The sequence below is a fragment of the Mustela nivalis genome, assembly GCF_964662115.1.
Source record: "Mustela nivalis genome assembly, chromosome: 5".
NCBI classification, from domain to species: Eukaryota; Metazoa; Chordata; class Mammalia; order Carnivora; family Mustelidae; genus Mustela; species Mustela nivalis.
In genome coordinates, this window is record NC_139024.1 from 5,498,968 (window position 1) to 5,514,216 (window position 15,249).

The following is a 15,249-nucleotide window of genomic DNA, read 5'->3' on the forward strand; positions in this document are numbered from 1 at the left end:
CCCTCGACTAGCAAGAATATTTTTTTGTCTAACACATTTAAAATTTTTACTTTTAACAGAAATTAGCAGAGTACGGAAAGACATGTACAATGACACATTAAATGGCAGTACAGAGAAAAGGAGTGCAGAATTGCCTGATGCTGTGGGACCTATTGTTCAGTTACAAGAGAAACTTTATGTGCCTGTAAAAGAATATCCAGATGTAAGTATATTTTGTTGTCTTATTCAATTTTTTTTTTCTGCTTTACATACTTTGGGAAGGGATATATCTGGTGACATATAAAAATAAATGTCATCTGAGGGAAGGTTAATACTAGAGGTATTAATTTGGTGTGGACAGTTAAAAAATTTTTTTAGATATATTTTCATTTAATGGCTGCTGTTGTCACTTTTGGAAATGTGCATGGTAAAGACTTGGTTTTAGATTTCATACTGAGGCCAGAATTACGGAAAGAGCTTTTGGCCTGAATATCGCGGAGAGCACCAAATACAATTCTCTTCTCATTTTTAATCTGACCTCAGAGAAGCCACAACCTGGGCTATGTCATCCTTTCAGTAAAATGAGAAGTTGGACTATATGACTGCCAAGCTTCTTTTCAGCTCCAAAATTTTTATGATAACCATTGTTCATAATTTTTTTCTTTTTTTTTTTTTGTCTTTTTCATTCCTGTTTCTTCCTCAGATACTCTCCATAAACATCTCGTTGCAAGTAGCCGCCTTGTCCTATACCACTTAATTTATAATTAGCTCCAAACTCTTGTTTGTTACAAAGCGCTATGTCGTATGGTTCTTTATATCTCTCTGACCTCATCTTAAGTGAGATTCCCTCTCCTAAATACACTGTAGTCACATTGGCTGTTAGAACAAGTCAGGTCTATTCCCAGCCTAAGTATGTTGATGTTAGCTGTGTACTGGCTGGCTTCTTGTTACGGTTAAGATTTTAGCCCAAATGTTACTCAGAGAAGCCTCCCCTCACTATTTTATCTAAAGCAATCTAGTTACTCATTGTTTCACCTAATTCTCTTTATTTTTCTGAGGAGCACTTGCTGTTTGGTATGTTTTAATTTGTTTTTCTATTTATTTCCATCATAGTATAAGGAACTTAACACAAGAACATTTTTTGGTTCTTTTTTGGTAGTGGTTCACCATGTACTTCCAATGTGTATAATCGGTTCCAGTGCCTTCTGAATACATAAAGGCAAACTGTTGGTATTTTGCTAGGTTTCAGAGAACTATTCTGAAAGAAAAACTATTGATTCTGCAAAAAGGAATTGGTATTGTGAGGTCAAAATGTGATGTATATTGTAAGATTCATTGATTATATGGATAGTCTGCTTGTTTAAAGATGGAAAATAAATTTCTTAAGTTGGATTAATGGAAAAAAGCTTTGACATTTCACAAGTTTCATTTCTAATACAATTTTCTTTAAGGCTAATATATTTACTTTGTAAGTATTTTTGGTTGCACATATATAAACAGTTCTGGATAACGCAGGCAAGGAGTTTGTTGGAAGGTAATTGGGTATCATAGGATTAAAAGAAGTGGCTAGAGAACAAAGCCTCCTGTAAGAGAGGGGCCATGATACAAGATACAGCTTTGAGAACCTCAGCACTAGGAATTCAGCCTTTTTTTTGAGACCCTTGCTTTTATCATAATTTGATTTCAGTGCTTCCTACACTTTATCTTCAAACTTCAGATTCTTAGCAGAGAAAATGTGTTTTGGACCAGTCTGCCATGACTGAAGATGGAAGGCTAACTAATAAAACCAAGACATGATTACTCTGGTCCCACCCTCGATGACTGGAATGATTCCTAGAGATGGGAAATTATGTTTTGGCAGCTATTCCAGTTGGTGTCTACTGCTGTTTGGTGTTTCATTAAAGGATATCAACCTTCTCATCTGTTTGTTTAAAAGATAAAGTTTCAGCACTAGTCATTAACACAGAATACACAAGATCATAGGATGTTGCTAGAGAAAATAATCTTGGTCTGCTTGGTCTGCATTCTTCTGGAAAAAATCCTGTTCAGGGAAGGTGATATTTATATTGCATTATTTAAAAGGCATGTTTGATATAATCCTCTTAAGTGAGAAGAGATATATTTCGTAGCATGGGTACAGTAGTAGGTAACTTTGCACTCTGTTCCTGTCTGTCTTCCACCAGTTGAGATTCATTGCCATGGTCAGCTCCTGTTGCTGATAGCTGTTAGGCGGTGTAACATTGTCCAGGTCAGTGGATCTCAGTATGTGGTCTTCAGATATCGTATCCATGCCTTCTGGGAACTTATAAATGTTCAAACCCTACCCCAGACTAGTTGAATCAGAAACCTGCGGGCTAAGGCATCGCAATCTGCCTTCCAAGCCCTGTCATTGATTATGGTGCACGTTAAAGTTTGAGGAGCACTGCTCTTACTTGTTTATCAACAGAAGAAGTGGGGTAACAGGTGGTTCTTTCACCAAGGATTGTTCAGGAGGTGGGTATAATGGTGAATTAAACAGTACCTCTGCTCTTATGGACAGAGGCAGAGATGGAAAATAAACAAATGAATATTTAAGTGCAGTCAGTGCTATTGAAAAAAATAAGGTGGGCTAAGCATGTACATGATGATTGTGTCTTTATAGTACAGTTATCTCTTACAAGATGGAGGGGATGCAGAGACATGACTGATGTGATGGGGAGAAAGGCATGAACATTATCTGGGGGAAGACTGTTCCAGGCAGTGTAATTCCTGAGGCATGAGTGTGCTTGGGAAGTGTGGTAAGATACAAGATTAGAGAGTTAGCAGAGGGGCCATCTCATGTAGGGGCTGTGAGCCCCTGTAGGGATTCCAGATACTACTGAGTGAAGTGGGAAGCCATTCAGATGTTTTGAGCTGAAGAGTGGTAATGGGCTGAGTTCGGTTTTAAAAGATTCATTCTGGTTGCTGTGGGCAAGGGAACACCAGCTTAGGGAGTAGAAGAGAAACTTGAACAAGAGGACTTAGAAGTTCTTGGTTCTTGGGTGGCTCAGTGTGTTAAGTGACTGCCTTTAGCTCGGGTCATGATCCTGGAGTTCCAAGATCAAGTTCTGAATGGGTCTTCCTTGCTCATTGAGGAGTTTGCTTCTCCTTCTGGCCCTACTCCTCCTCGTTGCACTCACTTTCTCTCAAATAATAAATAAATAATAACATCGTTATTTATTTTTTTTTTTTAAACAACAACAACAACAAAAATCCAAAAGAAATTCTTGGATCCTGCATAGATTATTAACTTAGAGCCAGTAGCATTTGCTGATACATGGGGTATAGAGTGTGAAGAAAGGTCAGGAATAACTTGCAGGTTTTGATCAGTTGGAGGAACAGAATCACCAGTTCCTAAGATAGAAATCTAGTCTAGAAAGACTGAGGCAGGAGCCCATCGGGCAGGAGGGGATTCAGCAGTTCTGACGTAGCCATGTTGAGTTTGAAGTCAGATGTCCAGGTGTGGGCATATCAAATAGGTAGGTGGGTTTATGAGTTGTGGATGACTTTTGGCATCCAACAATATCTATTTTAACAAAGCTTTTAAAATGAGAAATTTAGTTATAATTCATAAGAGGATTGACATGGATTTAAACCATTGTGGTCTTACAGGTAATTTTTTCAAAACCTTAAAATTTTAACTTTGTTACAGGGATTTAAGGTATATTTAATACAAGAGTTCTATTACAAGAATTAAGTTAATTGTGGTGCCTGGGTGGCTTATGTGTCTGACTCTTGGTTTTGGCTCAGGTCATGATCTCAGGGTCCTGAGATCGAGCCCTGCCTTGGGCTGCTCTGTGCTGGGCATGGTGTCTGCTTAAGATCTCTTTCTCCCTTTGCCTTTGCTACGCCCCTCCCCCCAGCACTCGTGTGTGGGCATGCCCTCTCTCTCTGAAAAAGTAAAAAAGTTAATATTTGTTATAAGAATTTAAGAATTATTTTTCTTTGAGGTTATTAATGTATACCAAATGAGCAGTAACTGTTTTGTGCTCTGTATTAGGAACTTTATGTCACCTTTTGAAAAAAAGAAAATAGTTCTCAAATAAAACAGGGGAATGGGAAAAGATTTATTTCAAAATTATGAATTAGATATTGGCCACAGTGGAAAAAAAGATGAATTCTTCCTTTTCCTGATTTTCTTCACTTTTGTATCTTAAGAGATAATTTCATACAGTTCTCTTCCACCCACACCATTTGTATATAGGTCTGATTTTGTGAATTCATCCTTTTTGACTCAAATGGCTTTTATTATTTTACATTTATTTTAGAGAGAGAGAGAGAGCATATGCACGCGAACCTGGTGGGGAGTGTGGGCAGGAGGGGAAAAGGGAGAGAGAAGCTCAAGCAGACTTGCACTGGGCTCGGAGTCCGATGCCTGGCTCGGTCTCATGTCCCTGCGATCTCCACCTGAGCGAAAACCAAGAGTTGGACACTCAACTGATTGTGCCACCCAGGTGTTCCTGCTTGTTATTAGAGCTTTGAAGGGGCATGTGACATAGTAGTTTAAAAAGTATGGATGCAAACCCAGACCCTTGACTGGCTCTGCCAACTTACTTTGTAACTTTGGGCAAATTACTTGACATTTATGGTTCTTCGTTTTCTCACCTATATAAGGAGGTGGTAAGTCTCTCACAGGTATACAAGGAGTTAGAAGAAGTGAGTTAATACACATGAAGCACTTGGAAAATGTCGTTACACTGTATAAGTGTTAACTAGAATGCAAGGTCCATAAGGGTGAGGATTTTGTCTCTTTTGTATTCTCACTGCCTAGAAGGGTGTCTGGTGGATGGTAGATGTACAATAAATATTTGGTGTGTGTATCTGTGTGAAAGCCTCACTCTTTCAAATACTGCTAAACTTATACTTTAAACTTGTCCTTTCCGTCTGCACATAGCAACTTATTTTATAAAAGTGTTAATTTGGAGGTATAACAGTAGCATATTGAAAATGAACTGAAAATTGGCTAAAAATTCACATTCAGTATTTATATTTATTAACAAAGCAAGCTTTTATTGCATCTCTACTATGTACCAAACACATCCTGGAGGTGGGGATATTAATTCTGTTGAGAAAAACTCTTTGACATAGTTGGGTAATAGTGGGTTTTTGAGCCAGACAGCCCTCAGTTTTGAATCTTGGCTTTATTCCTTTGCGGCTGTATTTGTCAACAGTTGCCAGAGTAATACGCCGTAATAGACGACTCTGAAACTTACTGGCTTAATAGAACAAGCATTGGTTTTTGTGCTCTTCAGCCTTTATTGTATGGTGGCTGAGAGTCTACTGATTAGGCTTAGCTGAACTTGACCTATGCCAGCTGCCGGTGGGTTTAGATCTTTGTGTTCTTTCTGGGCTCACTCTGAAGGGGCAGCAGCTAGTAGGAGCGGCCCTGGAGTACCAGAGCCACACCAAACTGCTTCAGCACGTTTAAGGCCTCTGCTCCTGTCTGCTAACGATGCATTAGCCCAGTGATTGTCCACTGTGGATGATTTTGCCCCTCTCAGAATTTGACAGTATCTGGAAAAACTCTGGGTCGGCAAAACTACAGGGGGTGGAGATACCGGTGGCATCTAGTAGGCAAATGCCAGGGATATTGCTGAACATCTTAAAATGAACAGGGAAGCCCCTGCACAACAAAAGATTATCTTACCCCAAATGTCAGTAGCACTGAAATTAAGAAACTGCATTGACAGGCCATTCAGTCCATAGTGAGAAGGGGACTAGAATAAATACTTGCTGAAAAATAGTCTATACTATCATACTGGCTTTGAGGTATCATGTTAACTTTTTAGAATCTGTTTCCTTGTTCACTAAATTATAAGGTCCCCCTCATAAAATTGTTTGGAAGAATAAAGATAACAAATGTAGGGTATCTGATACTGTACTCAGTATGGTTCTTGTGATCATGAACATGAAAACAATTTCTTGTCTTGAAGGAGTCTATAGTCTTGAGTGAAAGATAACATATATTACATTAAATCATTCAAGAATATGTAAGTTTAGGGGCACCTGGGTGGCTCAGTAGGTTAAAGCCTCTGCCTTCAGCTCAGGTCATGATCTCAGGGTTCTGGGATTGAGCCCCGCATCGGGCTCTTTGCTCAGCAGGGAGCCTGCTTCGTCCTCTCTCTCTGCCTGCTTCTCTGCCTACTTGTGATCTCTCTGTCAAATAAATAAATAAAATCTTTAAAAAAAAGAATATGTAAGTCTAGGGGTGCCTGGGTGACTCAGTGGGTTAAAGTCTCTGCCTTCAGCTCAGGTCATGATGTCATGGTCCTGGGATTGAGCCCCACATTGGGCTCTCTGCTTGGCAGGGAGGCTGCTTCCTCCTTCTCTCTCTCTGCCTGCCTCTCTGCCTACTCGTGATCTCTGTCTGTTAAATAAATAAAAAATCTTTAAAAAAAAAAGAATATGTAAGTTTATCATACATTCGTAAAGTGACAGACAGGAAGAAGATTAAAGTTAAACGTAGGCCATCAAACTGGTAATTTGGGTGGTTAAGTTATTAAGGACTTGTCCGAATCTGTGGAGATCTTACAAAGCGGTATGTGAATGAAGTTAACTCTCATTGATACAAATAGAAGATGTTATGTTTCAATGAGTCAGTAATAATTCTCTCATTAAATTTGCCTAGTTATTCAATTTTGAGTTGTGAGATACTGTTTTATAGGATTAGCCTCGGTGGTAGATAAGTCCCAAATACTGTGAAGGTCTGGCTGTTAGGGATATTAGTTGTGTAGTACACACATGGACAGATGAGATTGCTAAACTCTTTGCTTGGGATGTGATATGAAATTAGTGAAACTTTCTCTAAATATTAAATATGAAGATGTCTCTGATTTTTTTTACATTTTTAAAATGGGTTTTTTTTGTTTTTAAAGATTTTATTTATTTATTTGACAGAGAGAAATTACAAGTACACTGAGAGGCAGGCAGAGAGAGAGAGAGAAGGAAGCAGGCTCCCTGCTGAGCAGAGAGCCCGATGCGGGACTCGATCCCAGGACCCTGAGATCATGACCTGAGCCGAAGGCAGCGGCTTAACCCACTGAGCCACCCAGGCGCCCTAAAATGGCTTTGTTTTTAATGATTATAGCTTTGAAATGTATATCTTGGGTGTAGGCTATTATGATGACCATTGTCAGAGGTTTGTAAGATGGTTAAATGCATTTTCATTTTTTTAAAAGATACTGTTCATTTGAGAGAGAGTGAGAGAGAACATGTGGGGACCGGGGAAGGGCAGAGGGAGAGGGAGAGGGAGAAGCAGACTCCCTGCTGAGCAGGGAGCCTGAGATAAATGCATTTTCAATATTTTTTCCAAGAAGGATCCCAGCCTGGCAACTGTAATTAATAATACAGGTTTATAATATTGCTCATTACTTGCTGTAGTCTCATAGGAATAGTCTGTGTTAATGGTGGAGCAAGAGTTTTAAGTTGCCTTTCAATTCAGTTTTCAGTTGATTTTTTCCTATTTCTCAAGGTTGTCTATTGCACATTGGCTGTTGAACTGTCTTGTTTGTTTGGGATGGGCTTTGAGGAGAACAGGCATCAGTACAGTTACCTTTTATTAGGCCGTTGCTGCTTTGACTATTGTGGCTTCCTTATTTGTTGAAAGAATTAATCAAGAGTCTTCGAGAATCTTCATATAAACTACTTTCGCCTTTGTTCTCTGGAGTGACAAATGGACATTAAATCCAAATAATCTGCAAAGTCTCCTTTTTCATTACCTAGGTTAAGGCTTAATTTTTGCCTATATATGATCTTAATTATGAGTGAAATATAAAATAAAAGTAAGATCTGCATATCTCTATCTCTCTGATAGTTTACATGTTAAACTATAAATGATTGATTGTTGATTTTTAGGAATATTGAGTAGAGCTGTGAAATACTTTAGGTTATATATTAATCTGTTGGAGTTTTTAATTTAGCAGTGCTGTTTGATGAAAGGGAGCATATCTTTATGTTTTAGGTAGAGAAACTGTTAACAGTTGACTTTGAACTTTAAACATAATTTAGTGAGGGTTAGTTTCATGACTTCTGTCTTTCTAGTTTTGATTTGGAAGTTTCCTTTTTATTTTACTCTACCAGGGCATATTAAGGCCTGCTGTGTATCAGATATTTAATTAGGGTTTTTATGGCCTGAGGTATATTAAAATTTCTTAGATTCCTAATAGAAGTTATTTGAAAAAGGATTTCAAGACATTCTGAAAACAATAAATTTTGTTTACCTCAGGTTTTCTCAAAGTTTAACAATTTTAAAAATAATATGTCTTCTCAGAGTCTTAAATTTTTAAGCTTTATTTAGGTAATACATTAAGGTAATACATTAAGAAGAATTAGTATTCAGAATAGATTTGAAAATGAGTTTGCTTTTAGGGGATTATTATTTGTAAGCAAGTGTTTTCGAGGGCCACCTGAGATAAAACGTTTTGTCTGTAACTTATCCAAAAAGAGTTTCCTAGGATCTGATATGGTTAAATTATTGTTGTAAGAGACTTCTCAGTCAGTTCAGTGCCTTATCACTGATATCTAACCTCCATATTTCTAAGATTGTCCCTTAAATAACCAAAGGAATATAATAAAAAATGGAGTGAATCCAGATTCTCAGGGCTATTCATATTCCAGAAACATTGACGTGTTTCTCTTAGCTATGAAAGGAAAGTTTGAGATGTTTATACTGTTGGCCCATCTTGAGGTAGCATGGCCTCCTGGAATTGAGTGAAGCAGTCAGTAATACAATCTTCCTTATTCTAACCCTCTTCCCTCCAAAACCGGCAAACGAAATGGGCTTTGGAGTAGTTGAAGGTTCTATCACTTGAGCTTGACCACCCGTCTTAGTGCTTGCTTATAGTCGAAGACCTAAATTTGTTTTATGAGTGAATGAATTCAGCATTTATACTTAACTTTTGGGTTGAATTTCAGCAGAAAACTAGTTTTCAACGGAACCTGCCTTAGCTTTACTCTAAGAACATTGCAATCAGACATTTCAGCAAGTAGCCTTAGAACTAAATTCAGTTAATTATTTCATTGGGAAAGCATTGTATGTCTTAATAAATTCAGCTCTTTAAAACAAGTAGTTTGTAAGTAAATTAGGCACTTCCTGAAATCTCATTTTGACCTACTGTAGAAAACTGTTTTCCCCAGTCCAAAAACAGTATCATCAGGTAAACAGCCTATCTAGCATGACCTTGGCCATCTCCATGTTTCATATTGGCGCGATTTATTTATTTATTTATCCATCTATTTATTTATTTATTTTTACTATTTTGTAAGGAATTGATTGAGCTTTAAAGAAGTGTGTATGTATTGTATTCTTTGGGGTTAGAGAACAGTGATTGCTTTGATTTATCTCTTGCCTTTTTATTTATAAATTGTACGAAAGCCATATAAATTTGCAATTTTAATAGATTAAAGCAAAAGAGAAAGTGAAATTTGAAAGGTAATTAAAAGCATGAAGACTGAAGAGAGATCTGAGTACAAACCAGTAAAATTTTGGCATCATTTTTTTTTTTTTTAAGATTTTATTTATTTTTTTGACAGAGAGAGATCACAAGTAGACAGAGAGGCAGGCAGAGAGAGAGAGAAGCAGGCTCCCTGCTGAGCAGAGAGCCCGATGTGGGACTCGATCCCAGGACCCTGAGATCATGACCTGAGCCGAAGGCAGCGGCTTAACCCACTGAGCCACCCAGGTGCCCTGGCATCATTCTTTTATTTCAGACTTGTGTGTGACCTGTGCTAGGCACCAGGCACAAGAAGAATATGAAAAGATGCAGTTCCTGCCCTCATAGTATCTGTTATGGCCGTAATCCTGTTATATAGTAACAAGGACCTGAACTAAGGTAGTGAGGTTGAAATGAAGAATAGAGGACAGATTAAATGTTAAGAATGTTATGTATGCGGGCGTTAAGAATGAGAGAGGGCTTTGGTAGTGGTGCTATTTATTTAAAGTAGAGAATACATGGCAAGATTTTATAACTTACTATTATAGAGAAACCAAGAGTAACATCAAAAACATACTCTATTAACAAAAGAAATAATTTAACACTCTCTAAGCCTCATTGTTCTTAACAATGTGGGAACATTGAAGGAGGATGGTATACAAGATGGTTATCAGATGTGACCAAAATTTGTGCCAAAGAAAGCAGGTCTCTTTAAGAGCTGAATTAATAATTTTGAAATAGTGTATGAGGTTGATAATACTTATGCAGCAAAATTTCAATCCATTTCAAAGAGCCTTAGAACTATATATTTAATCTTCTAGACTCATCTTCTGGGTTTGAAGTCACACTTGTAATACAAACTCAGTTTTGACTCAGATAATCATATTCTTCTCTTTCTCTCTTTTTTGAAATTACCATATTTTTTATTGAAATAAATGGTATAAGTAATAAAAACATAAAGGTTTTCATTCCTATAAAAGTTCAGTTATGCTAAGAAGGATGTATATCATGATTGTTAAGGCAGTGATCCCAATCAGTAAAAGGTGAAAATATCAGGGTGTGGTTATGTAATAGTGGTACAGTAATCCTAAATTTTGAGATATAAGTAGAGAAGAAATTATTTAAAAAAACACAGTTGGACTCTGAAAGTAAACCTGAATCTGAAGAGAGTTTTTATAAACGTTTTACCAGACATTTTGAGTGAGAAAACTGAACATGAGTTTCTGCTGTGATTAGGATGTATAGTTTTTAGGTCTTTAGAAGGGGCCTTGGGGCCTGGGTGGCTCAGCGGGTTAAAGCCTCTGCCTTAGGCTCAGGTCATGATCCTGGGGTCCTGGGATTAAGCCTCGCATCAGGCTCTCTGCTTACCAGGGAGCCTGCTTCCTCCCCCTCTCTCTGCCTGCCTCTCTGCCTGCTTGTGATCTCTGCCTGTCAAATAAATAAATAAAATCTTTTAAAAAAAGAAGAAGAAGAGGGGCATTATACTCTACAAATTAAGTGTCCAAACTCTGTATGCAATCTAGGTGTTCTAGGATTGGGGCTAGCTACTCTTGTCACCTCTCATGTATTAAACATTAATGATAATGGTGCCTGTCTTTCAGCAGTGTTATGAGGATGAAGTGACTTAATGCACATAAAGTGCTGAGCATAGAAGCTAGTTCATACTAGAACACTCATAATAAAACACACTTCAGTGTAGTCACCTAGGAGATGTTGAATGACCTAGTCATTGCACTCATGATACTTCCATATTGAAATGGAAAGTGCAGATAGCATTTTGTTTCTGTGATGTCATTGGTTTTATCATTTGGAGTTTATCCTGAGATTAGTCCATCAGGCTTATTTGAGAAATTTCTGAAATTTGGAAGAGTTCCTGTGCTGCATATGACTTAGTGATTTAATTTTTTACCATGAGAATGAAAAAATCACTACATCATTTCTTTGAACGCTTTTAAATTGTATTAGCCAATAATTGAATAAATATTAGCTTTGTCTGTGTGCTGTATATTGTGTGAGGCATTGTGGATGAAAACTAATAATAAAGAGGACCAGGTACTGGTTTCTGGCTCAGGGGATGATCTGCAAGAGACATGTATGTACATCCTTGCATTTCATGTGGTAGGGGCTGCGAGAGGGGTGCTTATATAGTGCTCTAAAATCCTCACTTTGGAGAGGAAAACAACTGTTTCTAGGAATCAGAGAATTCTGAAAATCACAGGAAGAGGAACACTTGAACTCAGTATTGTATGTTGAGGAGTATTTGACATGTTTTGAGGGAGGGAAGGAAGAAGAAAGATGTTTCAGGAAAGAAAAAAGTATCTGCCTTTTTAAAAAAAAGTACTCCCCGTTTTTTTATAGGACAGTGAATTATGTGGCTAAACATGCAGGTAACAGCAAAAACAAAGGTTTAAAAAGTAGTTAGAGACTTTTTAAAGAGCCTGGTGTATAGGAGTTTGGACTTTACACTGTCAAAAATTATGTCCTAAAACTCTTTGTGTCATGAAACTCTTGTTGGCTTTCATATTTTTATTTTTATTTTTTTATTTTTTAAAGATTTAATTTATTTATTTGACAGAGATCACAAGCAGGCAGAGAGGCAGGCAGAGAGAGAGGAAGGGAAGCAGGCTCCCCGTTGAGCAGAGAGCCTGATGCGGGGCTCGATCCCAGGACCCTGAGATCATGACCTGAGCTGAAGGCAGAGGCTTTAACCCACTGAGCCACCCAGGCGCCCCCAAAAGGTTATTTTTCTTAAGGAGCTGGAAGGGGTCTATCATGAAGATTACTTAACTAGTATTGACCAGGTAATTTCTGACTGATTGGTTTAAGAGTCCATTTGGAGAGTCAATGCTGTAATTAAGTCTTGGTTTGGTGACATGAGGCTTACCACAAGAAACTCCATTTGGAACTGTCGTCTTGTTTTTTTTGTTTTTGTTTTTGTTGTCGTATTTTAAAAGATTTTATTTATTTATAAATAAATAAGTAGAGGCTTTAACCCACTGAGCCACCCAGGAGCCCCTCATATTTTTATTTTAATTGCTTACATAATGTTTGTTTTCCAATGCAGTTATTATTATTTAGCTTCTAGAAAAATAATCATCTGTTTTACTAATCGAGGTTTGTTTCCAGAGTGGTTTCAGCTTCTTTCCCAATTTTTATCTATGCTCAAATGATGAAGACTTCCTAAAATTTAGGTTATACACATTTTATAAGCCACAGATTTCATATTTTAGTTATTACTAGTTCCTGTTTCCCCCACCCTTACATCTGCTGGTACAAATGCCTTTTCTTGCATAGCATTGTGCCATTAGTAGAAGATGATTATAGAGGCCTAATATATGAAGATTTACAAAATGGTTCCTGTAATAGTTATTGTGTAGCGTAAGAAGACTTACTGGCTGCTTGTCAAGAATTAATATGGAGATGGAAAAGGGATAAGACATTTATCTCCCCCAAAAGCACAAGACTTTAAAAAAAAAAATTTTTTTTTTTTAAGATTTCATTTATTTATTTGACAGGAGAGAGAGAGAGAGAGAGAGATCACAAGTAGGCAGAGAGCAGGCAGAGGCAGAAGAGCGGGGAAGCAGGCTCCCTGCTGAGCGGAGAGTGCAATTGGGGAGAGCGCAGTTGGGGCTCCATCCTGCGGCCCTGAGATCATGACCTGAGCCGAAGGCTTAACCCCCTGAGCCACCCAGGCACTCCAGCACAAGACATTTTGATATATTCAGTCTGTTTTTTGCTTTTGGAGTGTGTTTGTATGTGTTTTACACAATGCTTTTATTGATTTTTGCTGAACTTTTGTATCTCTGGCTAAATCCTGTGTTTGAATTGATAAAGGAGTATAGTTCTGACATGAATATTTGTTGGTTTCTGCAATTGTGTTAATAAGTAGATGAACATGAAAATCAAAAGACATGTTGAAACTTCATTTGTTCCTAAATGACAAGAGCAGCTTTGCTGCATTGGATAATGGTTTCGAATACTGAAAGAACATTGTGCTATTCATGGTGAATGACTATAGACACAGCAAACTTTCAAATTTAATCTGTATTATTTTCTCTCTAAGTGCGATAAGTCTAGAGCCAGTCAGTAAAACAAACAAAATATCATTTTGGTATTTTATTTTAATTACATATTTTTAAGGGTGGGGAGAGAATATGCATTGTGAGGGAGGAGTAGAGGGAGAAAATCCCAGGCACCCTCCATGCCCAGCACCAGAGCCCAACTTGGGAGTCAGTCCACAACCCCGAGATCATGACAGCCAAAATTAAGAGTCGAATGTATAACTGACTAAGCCACCCAGGTGTCCCCGTTCTGGGATTTTAAAATAAAACCAGTTGTACTGCCCAAAATACCATGTCTCTTCTTTCCTCTTAACATATTTGCATAAGATAAGCTCACTAATGTTGACTGCATTAGAGTTGGTATATTTTTTGTTACTTCCTTAGAGAAGGAGTTCAACAAATACACATTTGTATGTGTGTTTCATGCCTACTATGTCATATAGGAAATACAATATAAGGTTGTAAGGTGTCTTACACTGTAGAAGCACCAGGAACAGTATTTTAAAAGATTATCAATCTGTTATGCAAAATACAAGGCAAAGAGTACATGTTCTTTTAAAATTTATTTTTATAAAATTTTAAGCAGAAATTGCTCTTTAATACCTCTGAGTGTTTCACTGAAATGCTTTTGGAAAGCCATGTTTTATTAGTTACGTGTTTGACAGAAGATTTTATCTTTAATTGTAGATTTCTTAAAAGGTTAATGGAAAGATTTGCCATATTACTTTCTATTTTGTCATTGTGAAAAATCTGTCATTTCTATTTAAAATGAAGTGAGCAGCAACTAATAGCATTAGACATGATTGTTGTTAACCTCTTCTTCAGAAAATAACATGCCATTGGGTAGAAATAGAATTGGTGAGCCACAGAGAAGGTCTGTACTTAAACAGTGGGGTTAATGAATGTCTCTTCTTATTTCTTTCCCTTTTTTGGCCTTCAAAGTTGCAGTTAACTTGGGCTGTTTGAAATGATTTTCTTTGACTGTATGGTGACATTGTTTTAATTGAATGAAGCTGCAGAACTAGCGTGATAAATCAACACAGAATGAATTTTAATGCAAGGCAAATGATATTAACTTGGAAATTGGTTGCAGTAGACAAAGCAGCTGCTATGATAATTTTTTTTTTTTTATTCTTACAGCATTTTGAGAAGGATGACCTTGACAGTTTCAATTGTGTTAGAATCCCAGTAGTATGCACTTTAACACACTTGAGCTGTTTGTTGGTTTTTGGGCAGTAGAGATTGTTTCATTTTTTAGGTTAGGAAATTTTGGTTTGCAGTTTTAATACATTGGTTTTGACTGGTTTTAAAACATTTCCTATTTAGATAATGATTGTGAGGATTACTTAGTTGTGGTAGAAGACCATGTAATCATAACACTGTGGTTCTGGCAGAAAAGGTTTAATAAGTGAAAGAATAGGATGTGTCAGAAAGGGTCTTCTAAGTGTGTGTCACGAAGTTTATGCCAAGCAGTTTGACAAAGAACACAAATCAAAAATAATTACGTACTACTTATTGGAAGCACTAAGTTATCTCTGTTTATTAATGTATTTTTCTAGACATTCTTTTCCATTTGTATATCCAATACATGAGTTGCCTTGGAAAAGGATCTGTATAGAGCACAATATTACTGAGGGAGAGAAGAGCTGACAAGGCCACTTACTTTAAGAAACAGTCAAGGTAACACATAGAGTAACAGCATTTTCACACATTTCATGAGAGCAGGGAGAGTTTCTCCTCTGCCTCCACTTCTTCCTTTT

At 37.3% G+C, this 15,249-nt stretch overlaps 1 protein-coding gene across 7 annotated transcripts in view; it reads left to right on the forward strand.

Moving 5' to 3' along the window:
• Positions 1-15,249, forward strand: part of QKI (QKI, KH domain containing RNA binding) — a 155,381-nt gene that overhangs the window by 36,856 nt on the left and 103,276 nt on the right. For all 7 annotated transcript variants that reach the window (XR_014311800.1, XM_082730753.1, XM_082730756.1 and 4 more), the window contains exon 2: positions 60-202. Coding sequence is in view for 6 of the 7 variants with exons in the window: in XM_082730753.1 (XP_082586879.1) it covers positions 60-202 (143 nt within the window). In the remaining variant the exon portion in view is untranslated. The remainder of the gene's footprint in view (positions 1-59; positions 203-15,249) is intronic.